At 42.2% G+C, this 19,527-nt stretch overlaps 1 protein-coding gene across 1 annotated transcript; it reads right to left on the bottom strand.

Annotated features, from left to right (window-relative positions):
* Window positions 1-417: 417 nt before the first annotated feature.
* Window positions 418-19,527, bottom strand: fam136a (family with sequence similarity 136 member A). The gene is made up of 3 exons (XM_084324275.1): window positions 19,295-19,527; window positions 11,895-12,035; window positions 418-2,761 (listed from the first exon to the last, which is right to left on the bottom strand). The coding sequence occupies exons 1-3, from the start codon at window positions 19,379-19,381 to the stop codon at window positions 2,573-2,575; spliced, it is 417 nt and encodes a 138-aa protein (XP_084180401.1). The 5' UTR covers window positions 19,382-19,527; the 3' UTR covers window positions 418-2,572.

Raw genomic sequence — 19,527 nt, 5'->3', positions numbered from 1 at the left:
GTCTCGAATTTGCTCCCACGTGGCGCGCAAAATCGTGCAAGGAAAAATCGGACCAAAAATGAACCAATGCTCCAGCAGTATTAATGACCCTGATGTAAACAAGACAAACGTCTTTCTCTGGTCTGCATCCCCTTATACAATTGTGTGTATTGAGCCGTACTGTATTGTACCCATTCTGCAATCTGTTAAATAAATAAAAATAAAGTTTGACTGGCCGCCGAGCCATACTGTAGTGTACATGGTGACTGCTTGACTTAAAAAAAATATTAATACAAATATTTAATAATTTTTTTTTTAATACTTTTTTTTTGGCTTCCCCTGTTATTTTACCCACGCGACGCCACTGAATTCCCCTGGCTGGAAGATTGAGAGAAGAGAGAAGGGATCCTAAAAACAAAACAAATAAAAACGATTCAATGCTTTAGCATTTCCTTTTAATATTTTTGAATAAAACAATCACCACTATACCATCAGCTTAATGTCCATATAATAACAGATTCCACTGCTGAACATTTGACAACAAACTGACTGACGGCAGCAAACACACAGCAGAGAGGCTGGAACTGACGGCAGCAAACACACAGCAGAGAGGCTGAAACTGACAAGAGGAGAGTGCTGGTTGCTATGGTGATATGGCCAAGACATCATTGCACTATATTTGTCTTAGTTTTGACAGAATTATGGTATTGACTTTCAAATTACAATGTGATTAAAATGTAAAAAATTGACATTTTATTTTACATATTTTGAAACTGCTGAAAGGAACATATATATATATATATATACAATATGTATATGTTGTGGACGACAGTGTAGTACAGATCGATACCTTTGCATGGATCCATGACAGTATACCTTCATACCTCCCAGCCCTACCTTACATTATAACCACGATATCCTGGTTAAGGTCTTATTACAGTAGGTATAAGGTGTGTAACTGTGTGTACATTAATATTCCAGATACTAGCTAATATCCTGGTTAAGATCTTATTCAGGATAAGGGGCTTATATGTACATTAATATTCCAGATACTAGCTAATATCCTGGTTAAGGTCTTATTCAGGATAAAGTGCATCTTAATATCCTGCTCACCATATTCCTGTATACATGAATAAACAGATTATTATGAATATTACCACTGAAACAGAACTCACACAGATTAAACCCAGTGAAGCCAGATCATATTCAGGTTTCAGGTATCTTGAATAATATCACAATATTAAAGACAGAATACTGTAGGATCCTGAATAATATCACAATATTAAAGACAGAATACTGGAGTATCCTGAATAATATCACAATATTAAAGACAGAATACTGGAGTATCCTGAATAATATCACAATATTAAAGACAGAATACTGGAGTATCCTGAATAATATCACAATATTAAAGACAGAATACTGGAGTACCCTGAATAATATCACAATATTAAAGAGTGATAAAAGACCAAAAATAAATGTATTCAGACTGCAATCTAATAGATAAATGCTTGCTATTGCTATTGTGATGTCATCACACATGTAGCGACGTCACAGGGCACCAATAACAACAGCATACATTTAACCATTAAATGGGATACCATTAAATTAAATATTTGTTTCCCTTCTAAATCAGAGTTAGTGGAGTCCTGCGACGTAGACAGCCTCAAAGACAATCTTTAAAAAGAAGCATTGAAAAATAAATAGTGTAGAAATAGCCGCGTTTACATGAACCATCGTGTATGTTACAGTATTCAGAAGAACAAGTGCCAGTTGTGTCTGTATTGATAAGTTATCTGTACGACAGGAGTTTCACTGAGCCAGTTCCTCTGCCTGCCTCACGGGGGCGCTCACGGGGCGCTACAGGCTCAGCAGGAATAGGTCTTAAACGCACTTCATTTCAATGTTATGCTCCAAACAGCCCATAAACTGAAGAAAGTCACCATATTAGACTAATACGCCACGCAAACATCTTATACGTCACTTGTTTTCTGAAAGCGTTTGCCATTGTGATGTAATACAGTATCATTGTGATGTAATACAGTGTCATTGTGATGTAATACAGTATCATTGTGATGTAATACAGTGTCATTGTGATGTAATACAGTATCATTGTGATGTAATACAGTATCAGGGGAAGAATTCCCTCCTTTTTTTTTAGACATTGTATAAAAAGGCACAATACCATTTTCAGGAAAATAAATGCATGGTATGTGGCGCCTTTCATGGGTTCATGTGGTGTTTAAGACACATTTTCAGATGCAACGGAAGAAAATAACAGATGAAAAAAAAGAAGGGCACCTTGATTTTTGTATCAACGCAACACTGACTTGGAACCCGCGTGTCAAAAAGACTGGCCTGGTCCTTTAAGAAGAATGACTCGACTACTCCCTGGTCTCATCTCTCAGCCCACGGAAGGTCCGAGTCGTTTCAACTAGAATATCCGCTTCTTCAACAGCCTGTGGTCTGGCCGGCCAGTTTGCTCACGATCCACTCTGACTCGACAGATGAGCCTCGCTGCTTGCCGTAGAACGGAGCCCCCCCCCCCCCCTCTTCACTGAGCCACGTCTCCACGCCCGTCTCCCAGGGAGGCTCACTGGTCGATGGCGTCCAGGTTGTCCTTGAGTCGCCGGGTCATGCTGGGGATCATGTCGAGGTGGTCGCCCACGCAGGTGCCCACGCAGCGGTCCATCAGGACTCGAACCTCCGGCTCCTTGGCCCCGGAGTCGAACAGGTCCCTGGCCTTGTCGTTACAGTGCATGGTGCAGCGGGTCAGCCTGTCCTGTAGGGGGCGACACATGCGTGTTACAGAGCAGACAAACACGGACGTGACACAACTCACAGTCTGACCTTCACCCTAACCCACTCGTCTATTCAATGCGATTCAATTAATTTCAATGCGGTTTAAACATCTAGAAACGTCACCAGGCTAACGGGATATAAAAACGTGTTTTAAGTGTAGATTTAATTTACATCCAATTCAACCAACAGTTTCTAATGTGCCTCCTCCTTTTTAACTGCTCAGCTGCTCCATGGCCAGGTGTGTGTTATTCCCTCCTTATTGCTCCTCCTCATTAAGGAGCTAATTTCTAATTAAAGAGTTAATGTCAAGTGTAGTATTTGCATTTGGAATCTGTTGCTGTCAACTCTCAATATGAGGTCCAAAGAGCCGTCACCATCAGTGAAGTAAATGGTAAATGGCTGCTTTTATCCAAAGTGCTTTACAATTTGTTCCTCACATTTCTACCCATTCACTCACACACAGACGGCGGAGGCAACCATGCAAGGAGCCAACCAGCTCAGCGGGAGCAATTAGGGGTTAAGTGTCTTGATCAAGGACACTTCGACACGCTGCCCGGGAGGAGCGGGCCGGGAATCGAACCGGGAACCTCCGGATTACCAGACAACTGCTCTACCTCCTGAGCCACTGTCGCCCCAGTAAGCCCCATCAATAGGACCCAAACAAACCCAATAGAGTAGGGTTGGGTACCTTTCACATTTGAACAGATACCGGTACCTGTGAATCGATACCGGTACCCACCGGTACCTTTTTTCGGTACTTTAGTCTCTAAAAAGTAATCTACCTACCTCAGTTGTAAAAAAAAAATCCAAACTTCAAATTATTTATTATCATATATAATATATAATATTGCAGGGAGTGTTGTCTGCATCTAGCTTTGTAAAGTGTAACAACACCTGCAACCGTTTTCGGCTTGCCATTGCCCCGATTGATTTGTTGTTGAATCAAGTTAAATCCTAGGTAAGCGTATATTGTGCGCGTGAACATGAACGTGCGGCACACTTCATAGTGTGCTGTAAACGAAACATTGACACAGTCTGACACAAAAGAAAAATGCGGCACCGGCGGATCGCACGTGAATCGGTACTCGGTAGTACAGACGTGATTCGGTCGGTACCCTTAACTTTATATAAAAGAACATTGCTGCTGCTGTTGCTGAAGAAATAATATTTATTCATAATATTTATTTATAAAGTTATAAATAATAAAGCAATGTCGATTTTGTTCTTAATTAATTGCATTTCTTTCTTGCAAAATAATTAAAAAATAACCGATAAGAGTATCGATAAAGTACCGAACCGTTAAGCAGTAGTATCGATAAAATCCTAACGATACCTCCACTAAGACTACAGGATGTAATCTATTCCAACACCTCGATTAGAAAATGCCAATTAGGATTTGGTCCCATCATCTCCCATAAACATGGCGGATCTTGTACTATCAAATACCCGTGGCACCTCGACTCCCCAATGTTTCATAGCCAACAATTACTTGTTGGGCATAGACCCATTAACAACCCTCAGTGGGAAAGGAAGGGAGTCTACACTCTGGGGGATGTTTATGATGGAACCGTCCTTCGTGCGTTTCAAGACCTGAGAGATTATTATGACCTTCCCGGAGCACCCTTTTTCAAATAAAATCAAATGTATTTGTAAGGCCCGACAACACACGTTAATGTCCCCATGGGCCGGACACGTCTTCTTTAAACAAGTCAAGAAGAAACATCACAATAAATCAAGAACAAAACAAGAACACCATAAAGTCCAAACATTTTTAAATAGAATAAATGCAACACGTCCCAGACATACCCCACACGAAGGTAAGGAAAAACTCACTAAAACCTAGCAATAGGAAAAAATGCACCGAAACCTGGAGAGAAACCTTAGAAGGGCCATTCAAGGGGGGGGATCATCCCTTCTTAGGTGTCGGTGATAGTTCAAGTTTTCAAGTTTCTTTAATAGTTGTCATACAGAAGTACAGAATACTTTTGTACAAAATGCTTCTTACTGTTGCGCTCCAGAGACTGTGCAAGACAAGATAAGTATGAAATAAAAACATAGTAAAATTAGAAGTAAAAAAAGAGGTCACAGTGTTCAGTTTAGACATATGTACAATGTTCGATGCAGAATAGACGTAGTTACCATACAATATACAATACTGTGCAGTGTACTAATATACAATACTATATAGTGCAAGGCAGAAATGGAGAAATGGGACGAGGTGCAATTTAGGTACAATTCACAGTAGGTGTACGAGTTGTAGTGCAAATCCTTTATCAATAAATATAAAGTGTAAGTGTGTTTGTGTGATCTAAAGTGTGGAGAGTGGGTGCTGCAGTGTGTTGTTTGTTTGAGTGAGTGTGTGCGTGTGGGTGTGTGTGCTGTGTGCATTTGATGGTTGTTGCATAGTGATTATTGTTCGTTTAGCGATTATTGTTCGTTTAGCAGCCTGATGGCCTGGGGATAGAAGCTTCTTCTGAGTCTTTCTGTGCTCGCCTTAAGACTCCGGTATCGCTTGCCTGACCGCAGCAGTTCAAAGAGGCAGTTGTTCGGGTGGCTCGAGTCCTTAATAATTCTCTTAGCCTTCCCCTTGCACCGCTTGATGTAAATGTTCTGGAGGGTGGGAAGCCCCCCTCCAATTGTGCGTTCGGCTGAACGTGTCACTCTTTGTAGTCTGCTACGGTCTTGTGCAGTGCTATTCCCAAACCAGGAGGTGATGTTGCCGGTCAGGATGCTCTCTATTGTACATGAGTAGAAGTTCCTAAGGATCTTCTGACTGACTTGGAACTTCCTTAGGCGCCTGAGGAAGTAGAGGCGTTGTCGTGCCTTCTTCACAACACTGTCAATGTGTGTGGTCCATGTCAAGTCCTCGGATATGTGGGCTCCGAGGTACTTGAAACTGTTCACTCTCTCAACCGGTGCCCCGTCGATGCTGAGGGGGCTGTAGTCCTTGACCCCCGACCTCCTGAAGTCCACAATCATCTCTTTTGTTTTGCTGACGTTCAGGGAGAGGCAGTTCTCCTGACACCACTGTGACAGGTTCTCTACCTCTTCCAGGTAGGCCCTTTCGTCGTTGGCAGAGATCAGGCCCACCACTACTGTGTCATCAGCAAATTTGATGATGGTGTTGTTGTTCCGCTGTGCTACGCAGTCATGTGTGTACAGGGAGTAGAGGAGGGGGCTCAGAACACAGCCCTGGGGGGCCCCTATGTTGAGCGTGATGGATGAGGAGGTGCAGTTGCCGGCTCTTACCACCTGGGGTCTGCCCGTCAGGAAGTCCAAGACCCACTGGCACAGGTCATAGTTCAAGCCCAGGTCCCTGAGCTTGGCTATGAGTTTGGAGGGGACTATGGTATTGAATGCTGAGCTGTAGTCGATGAACAGCATTCTCACATAGTTCCCCTGCCTCTTGTCCAGATGTGATGCTGCTGTGTGCAGCACATGGGCTATGGCGTCCTCCGTGGACCTGTTGGGGCGATATGCAAATTGCAGAGGGTCCAGGTTGATGGGGAGGGAGGAACAGATGTAGCCCTTCACTAGCTTCTCAAAGCACTTCATGGCTATGGAGGTGAGGGCTACAGGGCGGTAGTCGTTGAGGCAAGCGGGCGTAGATTTTTTGGGTACAGGGATGATGGTGGACTTCTTCAGACAGGTGGGGATGACAGCCTGTTCCAAGGACAGGTTGAAGATGTCAGTTAATACCGGGGCCAGTTGGTCGGCACAGACTTTTAGGACGCGGCCGGGGATGCCGTCCGGTCCTGCTGCCTTCCTGATATTCACTTTTTTAAAGATCCGTCTCACCTCATGCTCTGTTACCCTGAACACTGAGTCTCCATCAGCAGACCCCCCCCCCCCCCCCCATTGCCGTGGTTTGTAGGCTGGTGTTGTTATTCACAGCCTCAAACCTCGCATAGAAGGAATTGAGATCATTTGCTAAGGAGATGTCACTGTTCAGTTTGAGGGGGGTTCCTTTGTAGTCTGTCATTGTTCTGAGGCCCAGTAGTGTTGCAACTAAGAGCGGCGCTTAGGGCGCATGGGGTCAGCCACTACATCGACACCCCTTTTTTAGACTCATCTGAGACAGAACAACCTCAAGGGGCTTCGTTTCAGACTTTTATACACTCTTACTCGAGTCCACATACAAGAACCTCCCCTTAAATACAATTACAAGTCCAGGAATCTAATATTAATTTGTGGACATCGGCAGCTGGGAGAATCAATCAGATTTATTTATATAGCACATTTAACATGACGCATGTCAACCAAAGTGCTGTACAGAGGGTAGATACATATAGACAACAATCACAACTCGGGCACACAGGCAAACAGGGCATGAGTCAGTGAACGGGAAATAGGGGAATAGGTAGAAGTGTTTTTTTTTTACTTTTGAGTCTAGATTTGAAGGCATCTATCGAGGGGGCGAGCCTAATGGAGGTGGGGATGCTGTTTCACAGTGCAGGGGCTGCGACAGCAAAGGCACAGCCCCCCCTGAGCTTAAGGTTAGACCTCCGGACTGTCAGGAGCCTCTGATCGGCTGACCTGAGGGACCTGGTGTTGGAATAGGGGGATAGGAGGTCTGAGATGTAGGAGGGGGGGTGACCATTAAGGGCTTTAAAAACAAATAGGAGAACCTTAAAATCTATCCTGTAGCGTACTGGAAGCCAATGAAGGGAGGCAAGGACAGGGGTGATGTGGTCTCTCTTGCGGGTTCCGGTCAACAGTCTGGCAGCAGCGTTTTGTACCAGTTGTAAGCGGGACAGGGAAGACTGGTTAATGCCTATATAGAGGGAGTTGCAGTAGTCTAATCTAGATCAAATGAAGGCGTGGATGACTCTCTGAAGGTCTGCAGGGGAGAGAAGGGCTTTGAGTTTAGTAATGGTGCGTAATTGGAAAAAACATGCCTTCACCACTGAGTTCACTTGTCTGTCGAATTTAAATTGGGGATAAAAAATTACACCTAGGTTCTTGACATAAGGCTTGACCAGGGAGGACAGGTTGCCAAGGCTGTTGGTAAGGGTGGTGACAGCGTCTGGGGGACCGAATAGGATTTTGTCACATTTGCTTTCATTTAGTTGTAAAATGTTTTGTGCCATCCAACATTTAACATCATCAAGGCAGGACATGAGACTGTTAAGTAAAGACTGGTTGTTAGGTTTCACAGAGACATAAAGCTGTGTGCCATCAGCATAACAATGAAGAGATGTTGTGCTTCTGAATGATTGAACCCAGGGGTAGCATGTAAACAGGGAGAACAGGATCGGGCCAAGGATGGACCCTTGCGGGACCCCACAGGAGAGGGAGGTTGAGGGGGAGGAGCAGTTGGCGATGTTGACAGCAAAGCTTCTATTTGTGAGATAGGAGGAGAACCATGCTAGTGCAGTGCCACTGACACCAACCCCATGTTGGAGACGATCTAGTAGAATGGTGCGATCAACAGTGTCGAAAGCTGCGCTGAGGTCAAGCAGCATTAACACTTTGGATGCCACGCCATGTTTTCCTTTTTACCCCCTTGATGCCCAAACCCACTCCAATGTTAACACTATGGGTGCCGGAGGTTAAATTCATGCTATACCATGGGTTGCCAGCTCTATTTGTCTATGGAGAAGTTCCCCTTCTTTGCATGGCTATAACTTTTTTAATTCTATTGCTACATTGCCATTATTAGGGCCCATTCAAAGTCCTATATGTATTGTTCATTGTGTAGCAACGTTAAACTTTTTCATTCACATATTCATAGTAAAGTATGGTCTAATGCAGACCTGGGCATTGTACGGCCCGCGGGCCGCATCCGGCCCGCGGGATGATTCTGACCGGCCCGCGAAAGATTACATGATAATAAAAAAAAAAAAAAAAAATTTTTTTTTTTTTTTTTTTCATGTCAACGTTCACACGCACAATATACGCTTAGGAGACATGCTCAGAAGATGTTGGTTCTCTTTGGATCCACCTACATATGTGAACAGACATTCTCATTCTCGTTTACCAAGTCCAGGTACAGATCCTCTCTCACTGATGAACATCTGGCAGCTGTGCTTCGCATCTCCACCTCAGACATGCAACCTGACTTTGATGGACTTGTTAAAGCTCAACAGAGACTGGATTTCTCACACTGAATGAAACAAAAAAGAACTGAAGAACACTAAAATGTGGAAATATAACAAGTGAAATGGGACACTTGATATTTTTTTTTCTTAAATGTTTAATATAGGCATGTAAAGTAAAAAAGGCTACAAAACTGGGACACTTTTCTTTACACAGTTCAGTGACATGTCTTGTTTATTTTTGCTATAAGATGAAGTGATGTCTTTAGAAAGCTAAGAAAATCCTTGTTTCAATAGTATATGAAACTCAAAATGCCCTTTGTTATTAAAGTTTCACATTTTGTTTATCATTTTGGAAATAAATTCTATTTGAATAAATTCTATTTTTGAAAGCTAACCTCACCTTTTAATTGCCAAATAATAACATACATTCTTACCAGGGGTCAAAACAATGCCATTTACTGCTTTTTATATAGAAATAAAATGTATATTATGCATAATTGAGTTTGGAATTTTGGCCCGGCCCCCCAACATATTTTCAGTTGCTCATTCGGCCCCCCGGGAAAAATAATTGCCCACCCCTGGTCTAATGTATAAGTATGTTTTCATCTCTTTCTGCAGCTTTCTCCAGAACGTGATCTATAGCCCCAAATGCATTATATTGATGATGAAATACAGTTTGATGGCAATCGGGGCGATATAATAAAAAATTTCAATTGGACGTACTTCTAGAATGATCTACGTATGATCTGATGATGACCGGATGGGCGGGGGATCGTTTATAATTCCGTGGGCAGCGTTATATCATTCATCTAGTGTGGGTCATATGTTCATCATAACAGTTTATATGGAACACGTTCAAGAATAACGCTGAATCTCACCGGATCTTCCTCGCGCCGTTGGACGATCAGCGTGGTGTAGACAGTTTTCGATTATGGGATGTTTATCCTGATGAACCATTTCCAGCTTGTATAATACTATATACGTCCAAATCATGTTGTTTATCGAGTTATTGGCAATGGATCGCTATTATATTGTGACGAGCGAGTGCCGGCAGCCAAACCGAGTGCCCGGAAGTAATATGGCCGACCAGCACAACCTCCATAGCACTTCCTGTTTGGCGATTGCGCCGATCGGCCACCAGATGGCGCTCCTGAACCGCCAGAGAGCTCAGTGGGTCCTCCTGGTGGATATCAGGCCAGCGGAGGGGAAATATGAATCCGATCACAGATTTTTGAAATATTGATATTAAAGACGCTGTAAAGCGTCCTTCGGCAACTTGAGCATGGCCGGGAATGACGCTGTAAAGCGTTTCCCGGCAGTTAAAGTGTTAACTTAATATCGCCTAATCTATGTTTTAAATTATGGCTAATCTATGTTTTAAATTATGGCTATGTGTCTAATCTTCCCGTCACTTATCAAAGACTCATTTTCCAGTTAACATTGTCAAGGCAGATTGTTTTTTTATCGCTTCATTTCCGTTTGATAGCATTTTGAAAATCACTAGTTTTCGCGGAAAAAACAACCCTATGATGATAATCGTCTTTTACTGGAATATTCCAGAACGTTGTCATTTGTCTGCCTATTTATGAATCGTTTTCAAATAAACGCTAGATGATTGATAGTATATGTGTGCGCACGCACGCTCGTGCCGCGCGCTGATAATCGCTGCTCTTATTTCCTGATGGAAACAGGAAATACAGTGAAACAGCAATATCACATATAGTGGAAACGCTTATATCTCCGTGAAAACGAGTCCGATTGTCCTAAGACTGATAACACAGATTCCTTACCTGACATCAGATGGTATCCAAATGGTTTATTCCAATTTCCGATCGCCATTAGAAAAAATCAATAATTGTATTGATCCATCGTGTGTACAGTAGAACACATATTCGCCGTGGCACCAAGGTTCCAGAATTAACTCTGGTAGACCCCGGTCACATCAGTGAGAAGTAAAATGTGGAGTCAGAAATCCATTCTCCCATTCACTTTCATTGAGTCCACTCCAAAAGGGTGATTTACCATCTGGGAGACGATAGGGGCGCTTTTTTCCACATCTGAGCGCCGGCGGTGCCTGGATATCCAACGGTAGGCTCGCTTGATGCAATATGATTTCAGAACGCTAATACATTTTTTATTTTATTTTTAAACAGAAATCTCGTGATGGGCATTCAACGGTCGGAGGTAAACCCGAGAAATCTCGGGTGTGGCATCCAAAGTGTTAAAACAGAGCAGTCACGGTTGTCAGCGACGAGGAGTAGGTCGTTTGAAACTTTAGGGAGGGCTGATTCTGTGCTATGGCCAGTCCTGAACCCTGACTGAAATGTCTCCAGGATGCTGTTCTGGTGCAGGTAGGGAGACAATTGGCACAGAACGACCTTTTAGAGTATTTTTTGACAGAAAAGGAAGCTTGGAAATGGGCCTGTAATTACTGTGCTGGGTGGGTGGGGCATGGTTTGTTTTTTTCAATAGGGGCTGGACTACTGCATGTTTAAAGCAGGATGGAACAGTACCAGTTGCCAGGGAGCTGTTAATAATAGAGAGGATGCTGGGACCGGTTGTGTGAAAAACCTGTTTCAGGAGAGCAGTCAATCAGATGTAAAAGGCTAACACCATAGGCTTGGAAGGGCAGCACACATGAATGTTAAAGTCACCAAGGATCAAAGCTCTGTCATGTTTTGACATAATATTAGAGAGAAAGTCCGAAAATTGTAAAATAAAGTTCTTATAAAGTTCTTATAGCATAAAGTCCATGGTCTAGGGGCGGGCGAGGGGTACCGTCTTTTAGTATTTTCATAATTTCTTTTACATATTTAATTTTTATATATATCTTTTGTATTTTTATAAATTATATTGTCTTGTGACCTTAGGTGTTATTGTTATATATTTTTTTTTTTATTCGATTGCTCTTTCGTTCTTTATATTATTTATTGTTGGGTTCTGTTATGTCTTGTTGTATGTGATTTTATTTATTTTTTATAATAATAATTTGATCGCAAAAAAAAGGAAAAATATATACGTATATATATTCATTCATCTAAGCAGTCTATGTATGTGTGACGGTGTTCAGACCTGGAACTTCTCCAGCTCGGAGGTGACGAGGGCCTGGGCTCGAGCCAGCGGGGTGTGGCAGCGCTCGATGCACTGGTGGACCTCCGACATGGTGCTGGAAGAACTCCCACAGCAGTCAGCACTGCAGCTAAACATCTTCCCCTGAAACACAACACATACAAGTCAGCACTGCAGCTAAACATCTTCCATGAAACAACATACAAGTCAGCACTGCAGCTAAACATCTGCCCCTGAAACAACACATACAAGTCAGCACTGCAGCTAAACATCTTCCCCTGAAACAACACATACAAGTCAGCACTGCAGCTAAACATCTTCCCCTGAAACAACACATACAAGTCAGCACTGCAGCTAAACATCTTCCCCTGAAACAACACATACAAGTCAGCACTGCAGCTAAACATCTTCCCCTGAAACAACACATACAAGTCAGCACTGCAGCTAAACATCTTCCCCTGAAACACAACACATACAAGTCAGGACTACAGCTAAACATCTTCCCTGAAACAACACATACAAGTCAGCACTAGGGCTGTCTTAAATGCTTCGAAGCTTCGAACGTTCGATTCGATGGCACAAGCTTCTAACATTAAAAAAAAATTGAAGTAAAAAAAATATAAAAATTAATTTTTTTTTCAAAAAAAGTTTTCACTTTTTCTTTTTTTTTTACTTCGATTTGTGTGTGTGTGTGTGTGTGTGTGTGTGTGTGTGTGTGTGTGTGTGTGTGTGTGTGTGAACTACCCATCCCAGTTAGGACAGCCGAATCCCGTCCAATCTAGTCGACTAGACTCACTTCTTCTGAAATGATAAAAAAAAAAAAAAAAAAAAATCTAACCGTGACTAACCTTACTGTCATGCACTTGTCCTAATAAACTAACCTACACTGTAACACGCAACACTTTGATGAACATTGTTACTCAGCTGATAGAGTTGTACCCTTCTTGCTGTCTTGTCGTACAGAACTTGTAAGTCGCTTTGGATAAAAGCGTCAGCTAAATGACTAAATGTAAGTGTGTGTATGTGTGTGTGTGTGTAGGTGTGTGTGTAGGTGTGTGTGTGTGTGTGTGTGTGCGCGCACCTTGTAGAATTCCACACATAAGAAAGAAAGATACTGGGATGAATAAACAAAATAGGAAATAAAATGTAGAAATGCATGCAATACATAAATAAATATGAATCTCCATATATGAAATATAACATTTAGATAAGGTGCTACTGAGATGTTTTGGTGAGTTCTTTGTTTTTTTGTGGAAGTTGCCCTTCTTAAAAATGCATGAACATTCACTGATAATTGGTCTGTAGTGGAGTCTACAAGGTCTACATTGCCGGACCATGTAGAATCCGGACCTTGTAGACTGACATAATTCTGTGCATAGTTTAGTCTACACAGGCCATATTTCAAATAATCAAAATCTTACTTCATTCATCTTAAACATTCTTGATTTGGGGGATTGGTAGTTCCCATGAAATCTGAAGTTGTTCAAACGACAACAGCGATCCACCTTGAATTAAATCACACAGCCGAGTGAAACCTTGTTGGATGCGTCAGTCACGAAAGGGGCTACTTAATTAATTAATCCAACCCACTTTATTTATAGAGCACATTTAAAAACAACAACGTTTACGAAAGTGCTGTACAAGTCCCACAACATAAGATAAAAAAAAAAAAAAAAAAATCAATAAAAAATATTAAAAAAAAATATTTTTTTTAATTTTTTTTTAATTTTTTTTCGAAGCTTCGAATTAAAATCGAAGCTCGGCCCCGAAGCTTCGATTGCCAAAAAAAGCTTCGAAGGTCAGCCCTAGTCAGCACTGCAGCTAAACATCTTCCCCTGAAACACAACACATACAAGTCAGCACTGCAGCTAAACATCTTCCCCTGAAACACAACACATACAAGTCAGCACTGCAGCTAAACATCTTCCCTGAAACACATACAAGTCAGCACTGCAGCTAAACATCTTCCCCTGAAACACAACACATACAAGTCAGCACTGCAGCTAAACATCTTCCCCTGAAACACAACACATACAAGTCAGCACTGCAGCTAAACATCTTCCCTGAAACACAACACATACAAGTCAGCACTGCAGCTAAACATCTTCCCTGAAACAACACATGCAAGTTCAAAAACAAAAGTATACATGAGTATATTTTCTGAAAGTACACATTGTATACCCTGTACCGTACGTATTCAGAACATATACTAAAGTTGTGTTAAATTTAAACCACTTAAGTTGTACTTGAGATGTGCTTAAATATACTGAAATGATACTTTTTTGGGTTACCAAAATGGTAAAAATGTTATGTAAGGTTTACTCCAGTACAACTTAAGTCTCTTATCTTAAAGTGCACTACATGTACTAAACATGTGCTTTGAATTAGTACATAAGTACCAAAAAATACATTGCAAGTATACTCTCAGAAAAGTACATATGCATAGAAATATACTTTATATAAAATGAATATACTTTAGTTTCAGTATGAAGAAATATTATAATTTTTTATTTAGGTAAAAAAAACACTTAATACATTATGCAGTTCTATTCATAATATTCCCAGGATGCATCCCAGCTCAGTTGTCATTCAATGATAATCAACGGTCTATAATGGAATACTATGACATCATCACACTTTTATACATAATGGGTCTGGGTGACATGACCAGGGTAGAGTTCTGACAGTATTTAGTATTCCAGTACAAATTACAATGTGATGACATCTAATTTGTATTATTAACTATGTATTATAATATATATATTAGTGTATCTTGTAGACCAGGCCCATTGCAAGTTGCTGTACTGTCGTCTACTCTAAGCCATCCTAGGTTGTCAAAGTGGGCAGCAGGGGTGAGGTGGGTTCTAGGAGTAAGGTCAAGCAGTAGTCTGACCAGTTTTTTTATGTTTGTTTTGAGGTGCTTTGGTACCATGAGGTGCAAGCATAGAAACCTTGAATGAGTGCTCCCGTTAGAGTCTTCAAGGTTTTATTTACCAGAGGAGATCCTGTAGGGCTGGACGGTATGGTCTAAAATGTATATCACGGTATAATTTGAAGCATAGACGGTAACGGTATATATCGTGGTATATATTAATTTATCTTAAAATGGCTAACGTTAGCCCGTTGCTGCGCTAAAGCAAGTCTCCTCTCAGCCTCCTTAGCCAAATTGAAATGCCCAAACTATATGACAAGGTCTGTGAGCAAGTGGAGAAGTACTGTTAAACACTATGCAACAACCACTGCAAACGTTGAGTGAATCGTCAAGTAACGTCATTGCTACTGCTGTGACTAGCTGCTCTAGTCTACCGGTCACAAGGTATGAAGGTATAATCAAAATCCATACCGTAGCACAAATTCATACCGTTTATACCATCCACCCCTACAAAAAACATGTTCGTTGGTTGACTTTTTTTATTACATTGGTTGCCATTTTGTCACAGGAAAGATTTGCCTCTCAGATTGAGCCCAGGTAGGTAATTTTCATTAACCAGGCTATGATGATAATTAAAGTGGTGGTGATTTTCACTTTGCACAGATCTGTCCAGACACCCCTGGTGTACGTTGATTGATTGATTGATTGATTTGATTGTGGATTAGAGACATCCAAGGGATAAAAACATGATAAAATGCAAGCACTTATTTCCATCATGGTCCCTGGTATTAAAAAACAGGACATACATCAACATAAAACAACATCAAGATACATATACAGTTGAAGATAAAAGAATAATAAATAAAATATGCTACCCTCTCTTTCCTATGCCGATAGCCATGATCGTATATGCTTTTTGAAGCCAGTTAACCCGGGGGCCTGTTTAATGCTGCTGGGCAGGCTGTTCCACAGAACTGCTGCTGAGTAAAGAAAGGTCTGCTGGCTGTAGGAAATGAGTTTGAATTAGGGCTGGGCGATATAACGATAACGATAAATATCGCGATATATTTTAATAATCGATATCGAAATAAAAAAAAAATCGAAAAATCGTTTTTTTTTTTTTTTACTTTTTTTTTTTTTACCTGCAACAGGGCAGTTTTAAAACTTTAAAACAGAGACAGTGGACAGACTTGTCTTTCTTGCCTGCAACTTAAAGTAATGGCTTTGCTTGTCCAAATGACAATACTGACCAAATTCAGATTTCTTTTTCTCTTGTCCATTTATTTTGTTTGCTTTCTAATTTAAAATACATTTTGAAACCGTCTGTACACAGTAGGCTATGTGTGCTAGCAGAACTAGACTCCAGTCACGAGTCACGGTGCACATGTGCGGTGGTTTGTCCACCAAAAAAGCGCCAAAAGATCGAAAATAAACTAGCAGAGCCAGAACTGTTCAACTCCTCTGGAGCCACAGCCAGCAGAGAAGCCGGTTTACTTTAGCTTTTAAACCAGCTGCAGCCTGAGAACTGGAGTGTGAGGGGATGTAACACTAAAGATGGCGGCAATGACAAAGAATTGCTGCAAAATAAACATACATCTGTTAAAAAAAAAAAATAAAAAAAAATGTTTTTTTTTTTTTTTAATTTTTTTTATACTTATAACAATTCGATAATTATCGATATCGAGAAATAAAATAAAATTATCATATCGTTATCGCGATATGATTTTTTTCCATATCGCCCAGCCCTAGTTTGAATCTAAACGGAACTATGTTTGTGTCTCTACCTCTGGTTTCATGGCTATGATTGTTTTGTTTTTTTTACATATTGAAAGTAATTGTGAAGGTAGCTTGGCACCTCCCATTTATAAATCCTATAGACTAGGCATAGTTGTATCATGGATACTCTTGTCCACCCTGAGCCACCCCAGGCTGTTGAAGTGGGGCTGGTCTAGGTGAGTACGAGTGGGGAGCTGCAGGACTATCCTAACTAGCTTGTTCTGGGCAGTTTGAAGTCTAGTTCTCAAGTTGCTGGGGGCACTGTCATACCAGGACAAGCAAGCATAGTCAAAATGACACTGAACCAGCCCATGCAAGTGCTCTAAGAGCTTTCCTGTCCAGGTATTTCGAATTTCTTGCTAGGAATTTGATTCTGTTGTTAACCTTGGCTATTACTTTTTTCGACATGCTTTCCCCTGAGAGTGTGTTTTCTAATGTACACCCAGGGGGCGAAACTAGAGCCCTCCACCCGCCATTGGCGCTCAGTTTTTACGTTTGGCGCCTCCCACTGAGAGGTCTGCCCGCCGTGTGGCGGGCAATCAAATAGTCATGTGAAAACCGAAAATCATGATCCAATTCTGAGCGGAGTTCTCACTCGCTGTCTCAGCACAGACATGCAGTACACCGCGCACTGCTGCTGCTGCTCCTACCCCTACCCGTTTCTGTATGCTGCATGTAAACAGAGGACAGTCACCGTGACTGACGTTAGTCTAGTCAGAGGGACCTCCGTGAGCTGATGTTAGCTACTGTTACAAAATGACCCAGTGAACTATTCACTTTTAGTTTAATACATGAGGCATTGTGTACCGTTATCCAGCTGGCTAGCTACTGATAGCTCCCGACATCAACAACTGCTCCAGCAAGTGTCCAGTGCATAATACCTCCGTTGGCTAGGTAGCTCATGTTAGCTCACTAGTCACTACGAAATGTCCCAGTAAACTAAATAGTTCAGAGGCGTTGTCCCAACGCCATCCAGCAGTAGCTACAGATAGCTCCTGACATCAATGTCCTACAACATGCGTATTCGAGCCCCTGGCTTACATCGCATGAGGGCTGCTGAATAGGGTCGAGGTGCAGCGCAGGAGAATCCTTTCATGCTGAATGTAAGAGTTTAGGGTCCAGCTGCAGCGCCGGAGAATCCTTGCTGGAGCTGGAGGCCACTGAGTATACACACAGACAGTGGAGCTGTTTGCAGACAGCGAGGTGGCGATGTCTCGCAGATAATACAACTACAAGTATGATTATATAATATATATATTTTATTAAAAAAAAATGTATATAAAATAATAATAATAATTTTTTTAATCAAAAAAAAGTTGGCAGGTAAGAAATATGCTTGGCGGGTAGATTCTTCCCATCTACCCGCCACTGGCCGGTGAGTCAAAAAGTTAATTTCGCCCCCTGTGTACACCCTTAGATACACCACTGATTTGGTACTGGTGACCACTGAGCTGCCTAACTGTATCTTGAAACCTTCCTGTTTTTTCTGTTTCCAACCATTTCCTTAGTAGAACATATTATGATTAAACTGTGAGCCTCCTGGTTTGGAAAAGGACATGTATCGTGTTTTAGAGGCTAGAGGTGGACCGCCCTGCCTGGTGAGAGGAGGCAGCACCCTGTACTAGTCACCATCATAGAGACCATGTTGTAAAGAGGTGGACCGCCCTGCCTGGTGAGAGGAGGCAGCACCCTGTACTAGTCACCATCATAGAGACCATGTTGTAAAGAGGTGGACCGCCCTGCCTGGTGAGAGGAGGCAGTACCCTGTACTAGTCACCATCATAGAGACCATGTTGTAAAGAGGTGGACCGCCCTGCCTGGTGAGAGGAGGCAGCACCCTGTACTAGTCACCATCATAGAGACCATGTTGTAAAGAGGTGGACCGCCCTGCCTGGTGAGGAGGCAGCACCCTGTACTAGTCACCATCATAGAGACCATGTTGTAAAGAGGTGGACCGCCCTGCCTGGTGAGGAGGCAGTACCCTGTACTAGTCACCATCATAGAGACCATGTTGTAAAGAGGTGGACCGCCCTGCCTGGTGAGGAGGCAGTACCCTGTACTAGTCACCATCATAGAGACCATGTTGTAAAGAGGTGGACCGCCCTGCCTGGTGAGAGGAGGCAGCACCCTGTACTAGTCACCATCATAGAGACCATGTTGTAAAGAGGTGGACCGCCCTGCCTGGTGAGGAGGCAGTACCCTGTACTAGTCACCATCATAGAGACCATGTTGTAAAGAGGTGGACCGCCCTGCTTGATTGATTGATTGAATGGATACAGTACAGTACAGCTCAATACATACAATTGTTAAGGGGATGCAGACCAGAGAAAGACTTTCGTCTTGTTTACATCAGGGTCCCCCATTTTCAATTCATCATAACATATATGACATACATGACATACAGATAGACAGTACTGCTACATCTATAAATTTATGACATACCAGATTTGCAAATACAGTACTGTTTGTGATACAAAAAGAGTCTAAAAAAGGGAGTCATTTGACATAGAAACTGTACATTGGAGGAGGTTGGGGGGGGGGGTAGGAGGAGTGTGTGGGGCGGGGGACACTGTACAACTGAACAAGCAAAACTGTACATTGGAATATTGACAAGACCATACTTGGTCATTTACTGTACATTGGGGGGGGGGGGTGCTGCCTAGTGAGAGGAGGCAGCACCCTAGCTGTACTAGTCACCATCATGCTGGAGACCATGTTGTAAAGAGGTGGTGCACCAGGGTTCAGAACCACCAACCTGCATCTTGCGGATGTGGTTCTGCTCCAAGTCCTGGACCATCCCCTCCACCACAGCCTGCATGCGCGTCTGGTGAGCTTCCGCCATGATGATGATCAGCTCTGCTCTCTGTTTAAATGTAGATATATTATATTTCTACCATGAATAATAATTAGATTAAAAATAATAATCCTCCGCTCCGGTTCCAGACGACAGAAGGTCACCTCGGACACAGTTCAGCAGCGTGCTCAGCT

The sequence above is a fragment of the Notolepis coatsorum genome (assembly GCF_963971535.1).
Source record: "Notolepis coatsorum genome assembly, chromosome: 11".
Taxonomy (NCBI): Eukaryota; Metazoa; Chordata; class Actinopteri; order Aulopiformes; family Paralepididae; genus Notolepis; species Notolepis coatsorum.
The sequence above is the reverse complement of the archived record's forward strand: the minus strand, read 5'-3'. Positions and strand labels throughout refer to the sequence as shown.